At 35.5% G+C, this 22,064-nt stretch overlaps 1 protein-coding gene across 2 annotated transcripts in view; it reads right to left on the bottom strand.

Annotated features, from left to right (window-relative positions):
* Positions 1-236: 236 nt before the first annotated feature.
* ptprn2 (protein tyrosine phosphatase receptor type N2) overlaps positions 237-22,064 on the bottom strand; it is a 324,963-nt gene continuing 303,135 nt past the window's right edge. For both annotated transcript variants that reach the window (XM_088643833.1, XM_088643832.1), the window contains exons 18-23: positions 19,540-19,659; positions 18,539-18,705; positions 15,882-15,935; positions 13,624-13,688; positions 11,043-11,116; positions 237-6,330 (exon numbers count right to left, since the gene is read on the bottom strand). In XM_088643833.1, the coding sequence (XP_088499959.1) occupies positions 6,259-6,330; positions 11,043-11,116; positions 13,624-13,688; positions 15,882-15,935; positions 18,539-18,705; positions 19,540-19,659 (552 nt within the window). In that variant the 3' untranslated portion in view covers positions 237-6,258. The remainder of the gene's footprint in view (positions 6,331-11,042; positions 11,117-13,623; positions 13,689-15,881; positions 15,936-18,538; positions 18,706-19,539; positions 19,660-22,064) is intronic.

Here is a 22,064-nt window from a genome sequence, read left to right as displayed (position 1 = left end):
TGGAGAGTCTCTAACACATTTGAGTAATGATTTCCACAGTTACGGAGCTGCATGAAAGAAGGTTCTTTAGCACATTACATTATGTGGAACCTGGCTTTTGGCAGAATATGAAACGATGAGTTGCAAAATTAAAGATCATTTGGTGCCTTAAATGCAAGCAATATTTAAGACTTTAAATTAAAGACCTTAAGACCCTTAAGACAAAGGAAGCCAACACAATATAGAGAGGAACAGAATTACTATCTCTGGGTAATTTTATTTAGCAAACAAGATGCAGGATTCTGGAATATACAGGTGTCTCTATACAACAATAAGGAATTACAGTGGTGGAACTACAGTACCTTTTCAATAGTTAGCATCAGTTTTCCTAATCAAGGAGTAACAGTATTATAAGGTTGGAAAAAAGATACCTTGGTGAGTTTACTAACATGTTGCTATACTTGAGCTTCAGGTATAACAGGGATTCTAGCTTCTGTCAATAATTTAATTTCAGTGCCATAAATGACACTGATGTCACACATGTTGTGTATCTTGCTGTTGTTAAGAACTAATAAAGATAATATATAAATAATCATAACATATAATTATAATTTATACTTAATATCAGATACAGTAGACAACAGTTAAGTGACGAAACTGCAGCAGTAGTTTATTTAGAGCAACAGGTAAGATCATCTATCAATCGATCCATTTTCTAATCACTTCTTCCAGTTCACAATTGCATAGAAGTCAGAATCTATCCTGACAAGCAATGGGTGACTCACTTGCAAGTTTCTGTTGCCACAGATGTGTAGTCTAGCTTGGTCAACAGCTTCACATTAGACAGCACTGCCAGTCTCCCACTTGTTCAAATGAGTAAGCCTGCTATTAACCATAGTACTTGATTCATGTCCATGCCTATACACCATTCTTTGGATTCAGTCAGTTTTGAAATGACACCCATGGTTTTCATGCGGTTGAGTTCTTCGTGGACTTTTGTTGCGGTGTGGACAGAGAATAAGGAGCGACTACCTCTTCACACTCAATAGCATAGTGCTCCATTGACCTGAGGAAATTCACTTGAAAGCCCTAATGCTTCGTGAATCCTGCATACTGTTTCAATTGCAGATCGGCAATTGCTGAACCTGTTGTGTTGTGTGGATAGTTTTCATTTAAAGTATCCTTGAGCAACAACAATGATGTTTTCTGGACCATAAAGGACTTTGTTAGGTATCAGAAACTTGCATTTCATTGTAGCCAGTGTCAGACCTGATCTTCAGATACTGTGATCTTCCACTTTATTATATTTTATTCCAATTGTCCATTTTATGTGATACTGTTGTTATCAAGCATTTTAAAGGACAAAATGTAAAAAGTAGACACTATTGAGAGAATTGTTTGAAGGAAAAATGCAGTGTGTAGTACATTTTGTGTTAAAGTGTTGACAATGTATTATTGTTTAAAAAAATATGTTTTATACATTGTAGGGGTTTTGTGAATTTACTGGGACAATTTATTAATTGTAGCAGTAATCACGAGATGATTCGTTATGGCTATTAGAAAATCAGTGGCGGATTCAATAAACGCGATACATTTATTAATATATAAATTGTGCATATAAAAAAAAATAACAGTCTGCCTGGATACAGGTGGCAGATCCTACTGTGAAGGTTATCAAAATGCAAGGTATATAATTACAAAGAGATGCAAAACACAAAGAGATACAAAAAATATGCTTCACTATACTGTCTGACAGTGGGCGGTTCTGTCAAGATACTGCTCTGAATGGCATCTAATAAACATTTGATAATGTTGTTAAGTAATAGCATGGTCCATTTACTATTAGGTTATTGACTCTATATTAATGTTTTCTTCATTTATTAAGGATTTTATACTGTATATGAATTTGCAGTCCCTATATTGAAGTGTTATTGACTAAAAGTTACGTGCATAACCAACCCAAAGAATTTAGACCAGGAGGAGATACAAATCACTTTTACTGTTTTGAAATTCTCACCAGTGTATATATTATGAATCAGTTTATTCAGGATATCCTTTCTGATATGCAGATGACAGTCTGATACTGGGAAAGTGTTTTACGCCTTGTGAGTGTCACAAAACATTTCTGTTTCTCAACACTAATCCTGGACTACCCAGCATTTAGGTAAGCAAGACCAGGACTAATTCTGATTTGGGTCTATATAACTTGTTTTCTAATGCACTTTGTCTCACACCCCTTTGATTATGAGAACATTAAATGTTGAATGAGAACTTTGATTTCTTTCACTTAATAAGCAGGGATTAGCCATATGAATTTGATGAAGGTCTGATGACATTTAAGTTTGCAGTATAAGCAGAAGTCATGTGTAATGAACAAAATGAATAGTTTTATTTTTTTCCTAAAACGTTTTTACAAGTAGACAGCATTAGGGATGGGTTTTCAAATTTTGTGGGATGTTTAACGTCACTGCTTTCCTGAATTGCCTGGATAGAAAAATATATAAAAAATACTGAATATCTAGAAAGATTTTTTGTAGGCACTACAGAAATTAATGTTCGGATATGCTTTGCAAGAAGTTAAAAACACTTTCAAAGATGCCAAATTATAAGATTATCCCAAATTACACTGTATGAATGAAATTACATCATTATACAGTAGCATTGTATTCCGTGGTCAAAAAAGAATTTTCACCCTATCTTCCAGTGGAAATCTCCCAGTGGAGTATGTATTACCATTATTTTCTTTTTTTTTAAAAAAGGAAGTGCAGCACATATTGGGAGTTATTCAGCATGAATAAAAAAAACTTCAATTGAAATCTCTGAAAATAAGGACACCTTCATTCACATTGTGCTATTAGGCTTGTACATTTTGAAAGTTTGCATAACTGTAGGCTAAAGTTTTTTTCCCAAACTAAATCTACATTTCCATAGAGCTTGTAATACTTTTTTTTTTAATTCGCCCAAATAAATTTCTATAAATCCACTGAAATGGAAATGCTCTAGACCAGAGCAGTTATGACAAGAGCACAATCAATGACTAAGAAAAATGATACAATACCGTGCTCTGTAGAGTGCTTGAGGCAGAAACATTTTCATTTCCCTAAATCATAAAGCCAAAATAGAGCATCATGGGAAGAAAGGGAGGAAACTGAGTGGAAAGTCATGCTTTAAAACAGGAGACACTCACAGGGCTAGGTAGGCACTTCGTAACTTTCTTAGTAATGCATAACTAACACTGTACATGGGTTTCATGTTTTACTTACATGTACAGTATTAAGCCATTTCCTAGCAATCAGCAAACTTTCAGTTATACGACAGAAATATCCTGTAAATAGGTGTCTTCTAATTTGAAATGTTATTCTTTTCCGGAGGGGGAATTATGACTTGATTTTGTAATTGGCAGTGGTGAAGGAGAAGTGCAAACGAGAAACTCAGTGGAGCACTTCAGCAGGTCTCACAATAATCCACAGACAATGGGACTTTATTCACACAAGGTTTCTTTACAGAGGTAGAACAAAATACTTTGTATATATATTTTTTTGTGTTTCTGTACATATAATTTTTAATTCAAAATACGTAAAGACAACTGGGTAAGATAATCACCTGAAAGATGGACAACAATTGGAGAAATTGGTCTTCAGAATCTTTACTAGGGAAACATTAAGTTATTTAATTTCTCTTTATCATCATTAAAACACTGTTAAATGTGCAGCTGCATAAATCTAATGCTTATAATGGTATGTTTCACCCTTGGTTTGTGGAAAGTGCTTCATACCTTGTGCAACTGTAAAGTGATTAACATGCGAAGGGTGTATGCTGGGAAGCACTCTGGAAGCATAATTTGCAACTCAGTGCCATAAAGATTTAGACTTTTCATTATAAGGGTGTTCTTTAAGTAAACGGATCACAATATATGAATATATGCTTTCAGTCGTTTTAATCAGTTCTGTATGTTGGTTGCTTTGCCAAGCTTTTCAAAATGCACGACAGTGAACAACTGTCTTTAGTTGAAAAAAGAAAATCCTTGGGCAAAAAGAAAAAAAAAAACAACAGCATAGTATACTTGCCAAGCTCAGCTGAAATCTTTTTACTATTAATGTACTGGCTTCACACAATCAGGCACTGACGAATGTCACAGAATCAGTTGTACGATTTACATTTCAAAAGAGGAACCCAAACATCATGGCCTGGCAATGGCTCTGCTACGTTATTTTGGCAAGAGCTTCTGTTTCTGAAACAATCCTATCCCCTTTTTGGACTTCAAACGGGTCAGTGTAAAAGAGTCACAAACCTCGCCATCTCAAACAAGAGCCTCTGAGAATGTCTGAGCAAATGTTAGCTGAATAACCACATTGCTGTTGAGTGCGGATAAGCCTTTTGAGATAAAAGACCTTCAATCAAACTTTGATCTCAGCAGAAATGAGTCGGGCGAGCTCACTTCATTCTGTGGTGGACAGGAAAGCTGGATCAAAGCAACACACGTGAAAGTGATGTTATAAATGCAAAGCCTTCACACAAATGGAATCGGTGTCCATGATTTTTGTTCTTACACAATACGTGCGTGAATGATAGACTAAGGTCTTGAGTTTCCTGGCATCATCAAACTTTACACTTCACTAAAATAAGTGACATAAATTAATTTGGAGGATGAAAACAGCTGTATATGGAATAATCCTAATACGAGGAAGAAATAATAATTGTTCTATAAAATTCCCTCACCTGCATATAAATACTGGCCTTCTACATTAGGCCATGCACTGAGCAAAAAAGAGACAGATGTGTAGTTAGGCATGTTTGTGTGAACTCCACTTTGTGCTTAGTGTTTCGTTATAGTTGCAATTCCTCAAGTCTAATCATTTTAATGTGGGAAGGCTCTGCATGAAATAATAATGAAGCATACAGTAACTCATTCATAGGGTATTAGTGGTTACTTACAGCTTGCTTTTTCCAATCATTATGATTAACATTTTTACGGATCTGTAAATTTGTGTGTGTGCTGACATTAGCATAACCAGTAAGCTGAAATTTTGTCATGCATCATTTCTTTTATGTCCAAAAACAAGATAGGATGGTTTGAACAATTAAATTGTGCCTTCTGGTTACATAAGAAAGTATAGTGTTACAGGAAAGGTACCCTGAACTGAGAGATCATTAGCATTACAATAGATTCTTTATAGCATCTGTGTACTGCTTTGTCATTGACGTGAAAGGAAAACAGACAACTCGTATACTGTACATGGAGATGATAAAGGGTGATTGAGGACATTGAGCTACGGCCTCAACAGCTTCACTAAGACTGACAAAACAGTGATAGGACCTTAAGAACTGTGTGGACCAAAATTTCAAGATGATCAGTTGCAGCACACTAGTCTTAAAAGTAAAATGCGGACAACACTAGCAGACTGACAAAACAGTCAACATTTATGATTTGTCTCAAGGAATTAAGACTATTTACAGACAAAGACTTATTTTATTTTTACAGACACCAATTTCTGCAACAGCAGCATAGAACAAATGTTGAAGATCTAAACATTTAGAAATACTAGCTGTAGATTTACGCACATGACTTGAGATTTCTATCATGGGCCACACTAAAGAAATATTTAGAGTGGGTCTAAAGTAAAGCAAAAAAGAATGTGAAGATATTTATATTGCTTATACTTTTAATTATTACTCAACTGTCTCTATTTACTGTTACAATTGATTGAGTGCAGGCGTGGCTGCTACGTTATCCACATTTTTATACTTCTGCAAAACTAATGTTACAGTACATCAATATAAAAATCACATTAAACTATTAAGTTTTCAATACCTCCTGCTAATTGTACGGATACATCACTAAACAGTCAGTATTACTACAAACTCAATAACATACCGTACAGGAGTACAGCCAATCCTCATATATTTGAAAATGGAAACCCAGATTCCTTTTCAAGCCCAAAAAATTCCCTGAAGTTTCCCTCATGACAGAAATAGATGGTGTGACCCAGACCACACAACACACACTCCGCTGTTCTAGAATTGAAATGTTTTTCTTTCATTTCTTAACTATTCGTTTTTCAAAGAACGATGCTTCGTATGTTTTTGAATGGTTTTTATCAGTACTTCTTTATTTATATATATATATTTTGTCTGGAAACGACTTCTAACGGATTCCAAGAAAAAAAAAGAAGCTACACGGTTAAGATCAGGTCACAGTTTCTCGTACAACATTCACAAAGACCGAGAGGAGAAACGAAAGGAGAGGATCCTGGGGGGACTGTGCGCCGCTCCGAGCTCTCACTGTGGAAGAGCTTTGAGAATCGCATTCACCTCCTCCGCAACGGCTGTCAGTGCAAACTCAAACTGCTCCTGAGGAGGGAAGGAAAGGAGGGAGTTATCAGCGGTGAATCACGCGGTTAAAATCCACTGGCGGGCATTCGGCTACCTTTGAACAACTGGCCAGATTTTCTGTAACAGAAGATGGTTCATCTTCCATCCCAAAAATCTTTTCTCCTCTCTTAGAACGCTCAATTCCCTGGTTCCCCCCGAAAGACCAGAGGGTGAAAAGTGCCTTACGTGCTTCATCTTGCAGTTAGTTTGGATTGTGTTGAGGCAAAGGAAGGCGGATGTGTCTTTCTACCTAACTTTAGGACTGCAATTAGCATGCTTAAACTGCTTGCGAATTAATTAATTTGTGACTATTGCAAATCAAGAAGACATATTTTACTATTTTTTTAAACTTTAAAAAAAAATTCTTAAATAAAACTGATTACCTTAGGGGTTACAGTTATTACACAATGGATTTTGTTGGCATAAGTGCCACACCCTGTGCAGTGATAATGGGAGCTATGGTTGAACATAAGGGTGTTTTACGTTATACATGCGAATACATCTGGGTGCCGAACACTTGTGAAAAACATAGTGAAATTAACCCAACCCACCAATACACAAATTATTTGGAATATAAACCTCCAGTTTTGAATGACCGAACTTCTTCCATCTGAGGATCTATTCGGCTCCTTTGTTGTTCTCATGATGGGTTGGTTTATCAAACCAAATCACTTGGGACTCTGGCCAGTTCATTTCTGGAGAGAAACCCGACGTGTTTGAATTTCACATCTGACTCACTGCATTCCCTGATAAATTCCAATGAAGACTGATTGGCTCATCTCACAATGACCTTGTGCTCGGGAAAGAAACTCTTTTAAGTCTCATTCTATGATTCATGCTGTAGGCCTGTATTTACAGCATGGTCATGCATACATAGGAAAAGGACCACAGAGAAGTTTGATAGCTGGCGAGATGAAAGCTACTTGACATTTTATCACTGTGTATTGAGCCAAAAAGAGTGAAACATGATAAAGAAAAAAACAAAACAAAACAAAACAAAACATATCTAACATTTAAAAAAAAACTGAAAATATGCCATAAATGAAATATGGATACAGAATTGTTCTATAAATTATGGATGAAGGTAGGCTCATTTATTTTATATTTCACTGACACAGTACATCTGTCTTATGAGACATGTTTTCTATTTTACCACATGAATACAGTAATTTCAATTATTGAAACAAAAATGATTAATTTGATTAACTCGAGTAGAAAATAGTAGAGGACAAAAACATAGCTGTTTCAGTTCAATATAAACATGCTTTGTAGTACTCACTGTGTAGACTACACACATTCGTGAAATATGGTTAATTTCACCATAAAGTTAAGAACAATAATATTATTTTAATTGGGGTCATTGCAAAGAAGCTATAGGCAATAGTATTAATATGATCATTTCTTTATATAAGGTGTTTGTATTAAGTACTACCTGAATCTGTAGAATAAATTTTTTGTGGAGGGTTACAGTGCATACTGAATTATTTTATGCAGTAAAAATACACAGTTTGTATAGGGCACAAACATAAAACTTCGTGATAAAAACAATACGGTATGTATCTAAATAGTGAAATTAATATGGATGACTATTCATTTAAAGCCAGTGCTTGAAAATTTAATTCAGCTTTGATGTCTGGAACACCTGTTCCAGCCTTAGAAGGTCCTAAGTGAAATTAAAGCTCAATTCGAGAGCTTCCACTAGGGGGAGCCAAATCACAAGACCAGAGGACATTAGCACGTTTGAAACTGTTACAACTTGTTTTAAATAAACTAAACACGGTATTTTATATAAAAAAAACATGTATCTATGGCTACAGTCTTGAAAACTGTTCTCATAAACCTTGGACATATTTTCAGTACTTATTTTCAAGCTTCACTACTTACATCTACACTGTTGTAGGTGTTTGTACTGCTTACTTGTACACTGTTGGTCAAAAGCCAGATATGTTAAAATAAGAAGTTACAGCATGTGAAATTCTGAACACGAGCAATTGAATTTAATTGTGACAACTCTGATAAATATTATTTAGTTTAGGCTGGGTAAGAAACATCCAAGCCTGTCATTTAGTCTTAAATTCACACTAATCAGAACATTCGAAAACCTGGTCAAGATGATAACATTGTGAATTTGTAGTAACCATCACCTTCACAAATCAAATATATTTGTATGGTGTTCATCATAATTAACAAAACCTGTTGCTCTCGCTCATTCATAAAGCTAAAGGTTTTTGTACTTCAACATAATGATCTGTTAGTATTAATTGGTATCTTAAAATGGCTTAAAAAGGCTACAATTTCAAACTTCAAGAGCACAATAAAAAATGTACACAAACTTTAACATAGCACGGCATATCCTTGCTTCCTATTAAACACTGAAAAGCACTGTAGTCACTGACTTCTTACATTGTCTTACTACAAATTGGTTACTATGACTTTGTGTTTCACTGGACAAAATTAAAACAATCACTTATAAAAAGCATTTCTTTCAAAGAACCGAATTTACTGAAACTGAGCAGGATAGAAAAGGAACCCCACCCTTCACCATTTTTTTCCTTTAAGATGTCAACATATTTTGCCTGTTCAAGACTATTCATTTTCCATAAAACCAGGGTGATGATTTGAACAGGCAGTCAATTAATTATTATAGAAACCCTCATCAATATATCGGACATTAAATATCCTTGAAAAAGCTCACCCAAATCATCATGAAGAGAAATATGCACACAACATATATTTACTTATTATTGCACATTATAAATAATTGGCTTTGGCATCATTCATCAAAAAAGTAAACACGTTTTAGGTACGTTATTTAAAAGCCACGTCTCAAAAGTCATACACGTCAGCCTTCTTGTGACATTTTTATTTTCCTTAGCCAATGAGATATTTCCCCATTCCTCCTCTGTTAGTTTTCAGAAAACTAAAATTAAAAAAAAAAACACTACCAGGCAAGACAGAGGCACAAATAAGTGCTGTAAAAAATCAAATAAATAAACTTGGCTTTTTATTACTCCAGTATCAGGAACAATGCTTCTTGAATTCTTTTTCTATAAATTATGGTTAATTAATTTCAGCTTTTGAATGCTTCACGTTCTTTGAAAAAAATGGAGATTGTTTTCCTTATATTTGTGCGTTTTCTCAGTTCATAGGTATTTTATAAAAATACAAATCACTACTAAAAATGTGTTTTTGAAGAAGTATTTCCACAATTGGGAAAATATATTTTTCTTAGTTGGTTAAGCCATAAACCAAACCATTGCTATGTTCACACATTTTTTAAATTAAAATTTTTAAGTATATAATAATCCTGTAGTAGCTACAGACATGATAGACTGTTCAGATTAGACAAATCAAGACATCAAGATATACTTAATTTATTTAACTATCCTCATGTAGAAGGACTTCTTTTTAAGTCATAAGGTCAGAATTCCTCAGTGAGAATGAGGAGTGAGCTGGTGAAACTTTAATTAATGAAGCACATTATACAATCTTTATTTAGATGAGAAAAAATCTGTGCTAATGTTTTTCACAGAAGTGAATGACATTTGTGAAGTGACAGTGTCTAATTTTGCCCAAGGATTTGCTGTAATTGACATTTCGAAGCTGACTTTTAATGCACAGTCTTAAATTACTCTGAAAGCCTGTTATTCATCATTTGTATTCAGTGGCGAGAGTGCATGGTTTGTTTAAACCCATCAAAACAAATTCTCCGGAGAGCGTCTTGCTGGCATGTAATCAGATATTTTAAATTTGCCACGCGTCTGGATAAATGAATTAGGTACTTTAAAAAAGTGGCAAGGCAGTTAGGATGAGTCCATCCAGAAATCTGTTTTTACAGGACAAGTATATAAACAGAGGCCTATGCAACATTTCTCCCTTGGAGCCTCAAACTCTGAATTTGTTCTGTGACTCACATCACTCAAATATGTATGAAAACGTGTCCAAAACAAAGGATCTATGTACAACATCAAATCTTCTATTGTTAAAGAGCTTTAAATGTTACTCAGAATTCTAGGGTGGAAAAACTACAGCATAAACTTGACACATACTGTAAACAGCAATCCCTCTGAACCTAATTATGATGACTGCTTTCCAAGGAAGTATTGATGCATGGTTTTAGATTAAAAATAGATCATACATTACTTAATTATGTTGTGGCGGGTGTCTGTTATTGCAGAGTGAGGTATTAAAATGTGTATCAAATAATTGCTTTAAACTCACACTGCATTCCTAATGACTCTTGAACTGTTCCTTGTAGGGTATAAATGTGACTTTGCAGGGCTCCTGAGGTAAACAGTACAGAAATCCATAAACATCTTCTTTCAGGCACCATAGTGTGCCAAGTGAGAGTAATTTCTGTGTAAGGCACACATCTAGAGACAGGAAAAATACAGTTTTTTTGTGAATTCAAAGCCTTGTAGTTTGTAATCCCTTTAAGAGATTCTTACAGTATCAAAACTGGGGGAATAATAACCGAATTTGATCATGGGTTCATCGCCTGCAAAATAGGCTCACCTTGGCACACACTTCAGAGCCAAGGGCTCATTTAACAAAGGGAACCCGTTCGCATTTTAAACCTGCATAGAAGTACAATTATGGTTTGTGGTACCTATAAGTAGTGTTGCTGCATTTCTTCCCAGTCAACCCCTTAACAAATGCATTAGGATCCCCAGGGGATTTCAGGACAGTACCTTTGTCTGGACCATGCCTGGTCTTTGGTCCCTCAAGTGTTCCAGGGTAGCTGCAATATCAATCTCTTTTGCACCTGCAAGAAACCACAAATTGGACTGAGTTCAAAGTACCAGTTAATCCAGCCTGCATCTGTCAATCTCCTGCTTACTCTGCTCCCTTTGGACCTGTGCGGCGATTGAAAATTATTACATTCACCCCCTCCACAGACTTTGGCAGGCAGCCGTAAATTGTATTTGGAGTCGGGAGTTTTTTTTTTTTTAAAAAGGGGAAATGATGTGTTTGTTTCACAGGAAGATGCAGACGTAATCCAGGACAAATGAGTGATGCATAAAAAATAAAATCAATGAACCAGGCTTTTCGTTGCTTCAGCTTCAGAAGCAATGCGCTGATCAGGGGATTCCCCCTTTTTTTGTGTAAAAGTCAGCGCCCTAGACATTGATGATATAAACAGGTTGAGCTCTTTCGGTCTTTGGGCAACCAGAGGTTTTTCAAATTCAAAGGCAAAGCCTTGCTGGAACTCCAGCTCTCCCCAGTATAGATTTGTTCAGATGGCAGTGTTCCCAGTAACAGAAGCAGTGCTCTTAGCCCGGTGGAATGAAAAGCTGGCATGAACCCATGCTCCCTACTTAATGAACACTGGTATAACCATAAAGAAGCCTGCTATCTGGGTCTTGAACAAATTGGGTCTCAACTCCATGATCTCTTTGGCTATAGATGCTGGTTTAGGAGCCAAGTAAATCAAAGGCATCATGTTCTTAAAAAAAGAAAAAATAATAATCTTTAAAAAAGACATTAAAAGACTTTTTCTATGCAGACTGATGCATTTTAACTTTTTAATGAGTTCCGTTTTTCCATGCAATCTTTATTTAAGCACCCCTCACACTTAAGACGCAGAATGTATAAATCATTTGCGAAGCAACTCATGTTGATGACATCAATTAAAAAAAAAGAAAGAGAACATTACATAAACTGAAATAGACTTCTGATGCCATTATCAAACATTCAAAATCGCAGTTTTAATCTTACATTTCATTTTGTTTTCTGAAGCCTATGCTTTTGTTGGAAAATCACATTATCTAGTAATGTGAACACCATGTTTGAACAACGGCAGCTAAATTAAGCATGCTGTGATAAATTCATGCACTGGTCTGTTTGATTAATTTTTTTTCACCTTTAGACTGAATGACTTTAACAACCCAAGTGTTGTGGAGTTTCTAATAAACTAGACGTTGGAGGAGAACATAATGACTCATTTGAGATTCACTCGCAAAAAATCTTTTCAAGGAAATACAAGAGAAAGCCCGAGTCCTTAAAGACCTTTTGAAAGAGGAAAGCAGAGGCTGGTAATGCAGCTGGGCTCAGTCTGAAAGTACTCTTCCACTTTCATGTTAAGAAGTGTTGGACTCCAAAGTTAGGGACACTCTACAAAAAAGGCCTTGGAAAAAAAAATGGCATTCTTGAGTAATTTACAATTCATTCTTCAAGCAAAAGGAAAGAGCGAGAACGATTTTGTGTCCAGGCTGCTGGCCCTTTGATCATGTTGATGAACACTGGAGCTGCAAACCTGGGCCTCAAACTTCTCAGGCCAGACAAAGAGGACCCAGGCCTAACAGGCTAGGCCGAGATTCCTGTCGGAACAAAACCTTTGGCTGCCTCACAGTGTGACAGCCTGGGAAAAGCCCCTCTCAGCAGGGTTAAGATGCCTACTTTGGCCTTTGATCTTTCATTAAGGCGAGAGCCGAAGCCCTGGTCAGGAGATTTCAAATAGTATACATAATAGGCAAAAGGGGAACAGGTCAAGAACAAATAAATGGGTTACCCATCCAGAGGGGGCCCTTTCATTGTTTCTTGGGCTAGTTTCACATGACTTATTTCGTATTATGCAACACTAAGCCCATACTTGGAATGGTATTTGACATTGCGTGGAACAATTGAGTCAATAAATGACATTTTTTACGTGATTCCTGCGCGATGAAGTCAAACTTCAGCTGTACAACTGGAACTACAGTTGTTGTTTTTAATTATTCCAAGATCAATTCGTACTCCTGATTTTGAAGTGAACTTTTTTCATATCCGCTGATTATCTCTGCCTCTATCTTCTCATTTAAAACAAAACAAAACCAAACAAACCACCTGTTACATGTTTTCAAAATCAGGAAATCAATGTAACACATTGAAAAAGGTAAGAGCTTTAAGATAGGGTAGTTTCCTTCCTTGCATTTACACATACATTTGCCCGCACATTTACCAAACTTTTCTTAAAATATTATAATTTATTTATAGCTCTATTTTATATGAGAATGTTCAGTTAGGCATTAATGTCACTGCAAAGTAATGCATTTAAAATCTTTGTGGTGCTGAAGTATTCATGGCTTTATTTGTTAGCACAGGAAATACATTTCTTAATGTTAATTTGTCTCCATATTTTTTCCACCCGTCATATTCATTGCACATTCACCTAAGGCTTCAGCCATCCTCTAATGCATTGCAGGGCCTGCTTCAGAAAATTGAGGCTTTAGTGTTGCCATAGTAACATCTCCACACAAGCGTTAAGAGAAAGAAATGCCTTTCGACTCCCACCTTTGGCCATCTTATTGAGAACCATGTCAATCAGAATATACGTCCCACTTCTTCCAGAACCATCACTGTAAATAATGAGAGAAAAGCGCCATTAGCATGGCTAAAAAAGACACAAGGCTTTTATTCCCCCCCAGTTTTGTTGCACACAAGAGTATGTTTTTGTCTTAAATGAAAACAAATTGCTCATTTAGAATTTCAATATTATTGCTTGTTGTCAGAGGTTTCATGAGCAAACACAATGGGCTTGTTTGGTTAGAGTTCACTCCTAGAAGCCGTTCGGTTGCAAACAGAAAGTGTGTCGATTCAATGGCTTCTTGAAAAACCAGAGCCAGCAGGGATGAGTCAGGATCCTTGTTTTGCTTTAGGACATGTTTAGTTGACAATGATCCTGTACCTCCCTGCAGATCTAGAAGGAAAATTTGTAATCTGTGAATGCTACCATTTCTTTTCCAGGTAAAAGAGCTGACCTCCACTACTGATCTTATGGAAATGTCTCTACTAAATAGTGCTGCATGTGCCATGCAGATATATAAAATACTAAAATAAATAATATTTCCACTTATCTTCACATATGTAAAACTCACTTGTTTTAATGTATTTAATTTAAATCAATTAATGGTAGAATCTTAGGTTTGACTGTTTTCTAAGTATTTCTAAATACTTGGATTTATTCCAGTTTTCTGCTCTCTCCACACTGTCTCCTGTAGATGACGTATTTTTAATACGATTCTACAACATTGTTAATTACATGAGTTTGTTTCAGGAAATGTGTTTCTGGAAATACAGAATTACAATTCTAATGAATGTTTCATTTTAAAATGAGGATGGTGCAAAGGGAACAACCAATAAACCTGAATAAAAATGAAACCAAAGTTATGTTTTAAATAAGAGAATTGTACTTTTTTGTTCAACCAACAGCCAACTACAATATGCTGACATCCAGAAGGATTTTTAAGTTTATGTTACGTTCTGACAGCCTACAACTGTAAGAAGGACAGGAAATGCAAGAAGCATTTACGAACCATGCTTTGCTAATCTTCCTGTGAATTGAGCTTTTGTGCCTCCAGGCATAAGGTAATATTCAATGTGAAGATGTCTCTCTAGGTGACAGCCGCTATGTCATACACAGGAATTCAATATCTTTGTTTCCCTATTGATTGTGATGCGGTATAATCAAAATGAACTTTCAAAGTTCCGTGATTTTTTATGCTTTGATTTCTCTCGAGTGCAAACAAAAAGCATAACAGCTATAAGCTTCCTTACTAGCTGTCTATGTACTTGCATTGCTCCTTGACAACACAGGCGTTGGTTTCTGCAAATACCGTCCTCCAAGCTGTTTATCTGCTTTATCAGTGTTTAAACAGCCACCCCAAAAAAAATAAATACAACTGCAGTCTGGGCAAATATGCCCAATGATGTTATACGGCATCGCCTTCTACTACATATTTTATATGTACGATTGGAAAAGGAAAAGTGGTGGCAAGAATTTTTCCTACCTGTGTTGTCGTTTTCATTATAGATTAATTAAAGAACAAGTGATGGATAGTGAACCACTTAGTACAAGATTACAGTAACATCTGACATCCTGTTAAGATGGTTTTTTTTTCTCAGATGCCCTGAACTGTCCTGGGGTGCTTACAATACAGCCATCATATTATATGATATGACTTAAATGCCAAGTGCTGCATAGCATTGCGATTTCTGACCAGTATCTCTTCTGTAATCCTTGATTTTGTCTTAAGCTATCCTTGGTAGGCCAGTGTCCTTGGAAAACCAAACAACTGCCTGTTTTTGCTTTGCTTTATGCCCTCCCACCAGTTCCAAAGTCCTATCATTTTCTACAGATACAAGGGGTCACCTTTAAAAGGAACAATGCCATAATGTACAGTATGTAGCCTTACCTTACTGTACACACATGTGTATACAGTATATAGAATTATATATAATAGGCCAAGCTACAAGACACCCATTTGTTTTAGTCTGCTCCAGTTTGTGCTTGGTCCTTTACTGTTCTCTAATGCCTTTGTCAATCCCACAAATCAAAAATGGTCATTATAATACTGTATGTGCATGGACATCACACATACTGTACAGTAGATGTCCAATCATTTCAATATATTTTATATACTGAAGAAGAGTGTGAGTAAAAACAACGACAGTCATAGAAGATAAAATACAACTGATCTTCCGATTACATTAGATAACTTTGCTTCTATGCCTTTCAGGGAATACTCGTAGGTGCCTTGGTAAATACTTGCCTGCAGTGGACTATTATTGGACAAGAGCGGCCCCTGTAGCACTTGTTAACCTTTCTGCAACAAAACAAAAAAAAACATATCATAAACATTAAGGTACTGCTTAGGAAATACTCAACCATGACTTAATTAGATTAAATATGTTTAAATTCCATTCATTTTACAAAACAATAGGTCTCCAACACTCACGATGACTACAATATCAGAGGTGTATACTGTATAATTATTTTAGTGCAAATACATTTAGTCAGGTCTAGAGCTTTTGTGTTGTAGTTAAATAAATATTAATTTATATATCACCGCATATAGATTAGGATGTTGCATTTTGGTGTACCGAACATGTATTTGAAGAGAAAAATAACATTTGTTAATTAGTTAATCTATATTTTAAATAAAAATGCATAATAAAGCACAAAATAAAATTAGTACACACATTAACTACTAAACATAATGTGCCTTCCTAACAAGAGTAAAAAGTATTTATCCCTTCCAATACCATGTTTTTAAATGGTGAGGCAAAAGTCACAACCTTCAGTGCTTTAACCCATTAATTAAACAGATCACATGCCAGGAAAGGCCCAACTGAAAGAATGAGTTTTATTGAGTTTATAGATATTGCTATGGAAATCTGGGTTTAATATTTTTAAGTGTGTTGTAAAAAAACAACATTGAGGAAAAAAGAGGGTTAAGTTTTCTCTTGAAATCCCGATTATAATAGAATAGTTCGTGTCAAGCAATTATTAAGCAAAAATAAATCACAGGGACATCAATCTAACTGAAGTCCTGAATCTTTTTTTAAATACTAACCATAATAATTTCAGATGATGAAAAAAAAAATAGATATGAACACATAAATACCATCACCAAGATGATTTTCAAAATCTTTGTAACCTCTAATAATTTAAATGCATTTGCCATATGTGTATGATTACCAGGACAACTCAAATGTCCAAAAAGTACTACAGATGAAAATATTCATACCTTTTGCAATTAAAACAAAGAAACACATTGTAATTGTCTTAGATAGTCTAGCTAATATTAAAAAAAAATATTAACTACAAATAAGACACCTGAATCTGAAGTTCATCTTTCCTCAATAAATAACAGCATCGCAAGCATACGTTAAACAGGCCGACTTTCACACCATGGGATATTGTGATCCTAACACATTAAGTTTTTTAAGGAATTTAAAATGAAGAAAGAAAACTAACAACACAATAACAAAAGAAGTAATTGCAAGGGAAAGTAATCATTGATACAAACCAGCTTTTAGTTCATTTTAAACATAGTGGAAAAAAAGGGGTTTCGTCATGCAAATTATTGGCAAGCAAAGGTCAAAGGTCGTTAGTGGCTGTAAAAAGGGGAGTTCCCACAAAAGTCCCTGCTGCAGAGTCACAGTTTCCAATGATCACTTTTGTGACTATGCAACTGGGCTCATATTACTAGCTGCAACATCACAAAAATGACACTGGCAACCGCTAATTAGCTGGCAAAAAAATAAGAGTATGTTCATTCGGAATGTGAGTCGTGTTAGTAAATACTGTGGCACACAGCGAGAAATTAGAGTGCAATTTATATTTTAAAAAGCCCTCACATGTAATACTAATTATCTTTTAGCTTTGTGATCTTTCTTTAAAGTGCAAATTTCCTCCCTCTAGGCTTAAGAAAATATTTAATTAGACATGTCAACGTGAGACGAACAAGCCTGTCTGGAACCATAACGTTTCTTCCAACAGGAGGAAACGCAGAGTAAAAAATGTCAAATGGAACTAAGAGCTCAGGATTTTAAGATTTGTAAAAACTAGCTAGTGAGACAGTGCACTCTGTTTAATGCATTTTTTATGTTCAAGTTCAGCACTGCCGCAGCTTGAAAGTCATCAGACGGCCATCACAAGTATTGACATACTGTACAGTAGAAAACAGCAACTGGAAAACGTCAAAGTTAGTTTGCGTTATCAAGTATAAATTACAACTATATGCCACTTACTAATTTACCTGTATTGACTTTTCATTTGAGTAATTATGCCAGCATGAGTGGCTGCAAAATGTGTCAGTATGAGTTTAAGAGCCTCTTCCCCTGCACCTCATTCACATACTGTACAGTATCTATTCCCCCACAAAAGCTTTCTGCCATTGCTTTAATCGCAACAGCACCAGGAAGACAGACAACCACTGAAACTCCTTAATTCAAGTGCTTGTATCTTGGTTCTGTGTTTCACAAAATTAATATATTGCCTAGATATGTCTTTGGTTGGTTTTGGGCGTGGTCAACAAAACGTCTTCCTTACCAGCTACTTCATAAGAGATTGACAGGTGTCATACTGTTTTCCTTCACGGATGATTTCGTAAAGGGACATTTTGTTCCTAACTAGGCGATAATACAATTTCCTTCTTGTTGCATTTGAGCCGTAAAGCCCAGTTATCCAAAGAGCAGCGTGGAGCTGTTTCTTATGTCATTATGGAGCTCTGTATTTATTATGATATAAATGGATTAAAAAAAAACTTACAAACACACAAATATATGCCTTTTAAAAAGACAAAACAAGCAGACCAAAGGAAAAAAAAAAGCTGGCAGAGGAATCAATTTAGATTAAAATGGTTAAAACCAAGTCACGTTAATAACATGTGACAGACCCAACAGAGGTTTGCTATGGGTGTACCTGCGGAAGTCCAGCAATGATCTGGTGGATTCTGGAACACTCTTGTTCATCCAGGTGAGGAAGTGGAACTGAGTCACGGTGCGTGTCTCATTCGTTTGCATGTTCTTCAAGTAGAAACTTCGCACTAAGAAGTCCTCACACCAAATGTGCTCTGATACCAGATTTACCTTCATCAGGAAAGAAGAAGCACAAGACATGGGTGTACAAAAAGCGCAAGCAAAAATGTTATGCCAGCAGAAATTCCAGACTTTGTTGGTCCACGCATATTTGCATTCAAAGAAATTCAATTTCAAATGATGGAGAGTATTTCTTTCTCTAAAAGGCTCACAAACCTTTTAGGCACAACGGTCACATTGGCTCGTATTAGCAAAAGTGGTAAGGTTTGTGGAAAACATTTTTCTGTATTACTGTTTTCAAAATTAAATTTTCTCTCTATCCAGTGTAATTAATAATAGTATTTACAGCTGCTTAAAATCCTTACGGATCCCTAATGCTTTTGGTTAAATGAGGAGGGTAAATCAGAAGAGATGGTTTTCAGATTGTTTTTTACTTTTGATTTTGAAGTGGAATTCTGAGTTCAGCTCGCAAGAAAGATATAATCAATGGCACTATGTGAGCAGTAGTACTGTATTGGCTAGGTAGAATTCCAGCTTTTGGTATGGATTTATTTAAATAGATAAATCAGCTCCAAGCAAAATTACAGTAAGACACTGAATCTTTAAATAAAACTATAGACTTTGAACAGACAGATACCATTTATGACTTTGAGCCTTTTTTTCGGCAGTTCGCAAAACACATTAATTGACCCCCTGCAATCACTTGGTAACACTGCAGGGTATTTCTAAACAAAATTAGTGTAAAGAAAGCAAAACACATAGGTTCCCCAACCAAGTTTCCCCAAATAATAACGTATGTCACCTCTTAATTATTTGTGAATTACATCTGAATTAACTAAATAAGTACAGGTTTTATCACAACATGTAGTTCTGGTTTTTTTTTACCTCATAAATATGGTAAAGGTTTGAACCCTCATCTGGCCAATAGTGGTAGCACTGTTTGACTCCATTTTCCGTGAGGGGTGTCAGCAGGACAATAACAACGCAGCTGTTTTCCCACACCATCTGCAGACAAAGAGACAAGCTATGGTCACAATGTGACTGCCTAATTACTGTGTGACATGTATAAATACTGCACTCAGACACACAATTAAAATTCACTCCAGTCAGAGGCAAATTTTGCCCTTCCTATTATATGGTTTTATCATGCAGCTGCTCTTAAAGCATCGACAAAAAAGGGAGACAGGAAACGCAATTTGTTCGAAACGTATCCCCTTTAAGAACATCCTCACAATCTACGTTGTTTTGTACCTCGAAACAGAAAAGAGCAAATTTATCATCTCTTTCATCTTTTGCGGGCAAAACTGAATCCCTTTGTTCAGCTGCACTACCTTTCTTAAAAAAGAACAATATGAAATTTGCAATCAGGCAGATTATGAATGGACTGCTTTATTAAAAGGCACATCTCGATTTTTTAATGCAGTGATACCAAAACATTTTTATTTCCATAATTTGCATTACCATTGCCTCGTCCCTAAATGATCATTTTAATTAGCAAGCCAACGTAGGTGGTGCAATTTTCATTGGCATTATACTCTATTCTGGGCCATTCTCATTATACCCCCTGTCTTTTGTACAGTTTGTACTTTATTCTTCCTTTGTCAAAGTATCACAAGAATTAGCTTTTAGGAATACATCTTCTCTTTATACTCCGTAAGACACTCTGGTGGTGTAGAAAAAAACAATGCATCTTTTCTCTGGCTCTCAATATCTTTGGTGTATGGATTCTAAAAAGATCTTGTCTGTATCAGAAAATGCCCCCCATCCAACTTTTCTTCCTTTTTTCTAGCTTGACTACATTGGTTCATTTAATCTTATAACAATTTAATGTGCCTTTGGAAAGCTCAGAAGCCCTTTGAAGCCATTACAAAAATGAGGGAAAACACTGGTTTTATGAGAGCAATAAAATACAATGGTCTTGACTATAAACTAATCATGTAGCTCTCAATTTCAACCCAAGAGAAACATTACACAGCCTACTCATTTAGAGATAGAATGATGAGAGAGGAGGTGTGTCTGGTATTAAGAATGCAAGGAGTTTTCTAGCAGCTTATTTTTATGGCCTATCAGCATGAATAAAATGTAAATGACAAACATCCTAAAATGATTATTAATATTAATATTATTTTAGCTGCCAACTAATTTAGATGCCTTAAGACAAAAAATCTACAAATTACAATTTACAAACGGAGCTCTAGTGCAAAATAGCATGAAAGCCATAGTTGAATCATACAATTAATGTTTAACAGAAAAATAGAAATCAATGCAATAAGTTTACTTTGGCAACATTATTAGAAGTAAACTAGCAAATGAATAAAACAATATCCGGGGACCCTGGGGATAAGATGTTGTTAGTTCTTTAATATTATACTACTATAGAAACAGAATGAAAACTAATGTGAATATATATATATATGCATCAGAATAAAAAAGCTCTAAAGGTTAATAATAGAAAAGGCTTTGAAGATGCATTTGTAAAGTATTGGCCTTTCTTCATCTTAACTCGGTTTTAGAAGCACGTTTAGCCCAGTGCTGATTGGCTTTTTCAATGAGCTAGGAAAAAAAAAAGCATGAGGAGAATTCAAGTAATCACGATGCAGGCCAAGTGAAAAGCCCAATGTGCTGAGAGACAGGAGGAGATTAAGGACACTCTTTCAAAAGTGCAGCAGCAGCCCAGTAGGGATTAGATTGTGAACAAATTTAAAGAGTGGCCTTGTCCCTGTTACATTGTTTGCGTGTTTTGCAAATTATTCTCCGAATCTAGTATGGTACCTTAGAAATGATACTGAGCTCAAGGCTAATGCATATTCCCGTTACATGAGCAATCTGTAGTCTAATGTCTAAAAAGCCTAGAGCAAACATGAGCTATCGCACTGTGAATAAAAGACCTTCAAAAACAGGGGGGGGGAGGTAAAAAAAATAGATTTTTGACACATCATTTGAAAAAATTGTCCACAGAAACGTTTAAAACAAATTCCTACGTGCTAAATTATGTGAATGTAAACCTGTCTTATTTTTGATGTAGCATAGATGTGACAATCAGTCAGTATAGGTCATTTTTTTTTCAAAATTAAGCCAGTATTTAAGGGGGTACATGCAACCTAAGATCATTTAAAGAAATAATAGAAGAACAAAATGTGGAACTTCAGAATTTCAGAATTATAGCCATAATTCAATATGTTATCCAAAACAGAGGCAGTAGAACAAAAGCCTTCAGGCACATCACATTACAAATGACATTAAAACAAGTCTTATTTTGTTTTATTAGAATATTTTAAATAGTACTGAAATAGAGGAAATGTTATTTCCTCTTCATACAAATTCATATGTATGTAGTAACATAAACAATTATTGAACAATTATTGAAATGTGGTATGTTAATGACATTCAAATTTAGATAAGGTGTGTAC

This window comes from Lepisosteus platostomus, chromosome 8 (genome assembly GCF_059453375.1).
Source record: "Lepisosteus platostomus isolate fLepPlt1 chromosome 8, fLepPlt1.hap1, whole genome shotgun sequence".
Classification (NCBI taxonomy): Eukaryota; Metazoa; Chordata; class Actinopteri; order Semionotiformes; family Lepisosteidae; genus Lepisosteus; species Lepisosteus platostomus.
This window is presented reverse-complemented; position numbering and strand designations above follow the sequence as displayed.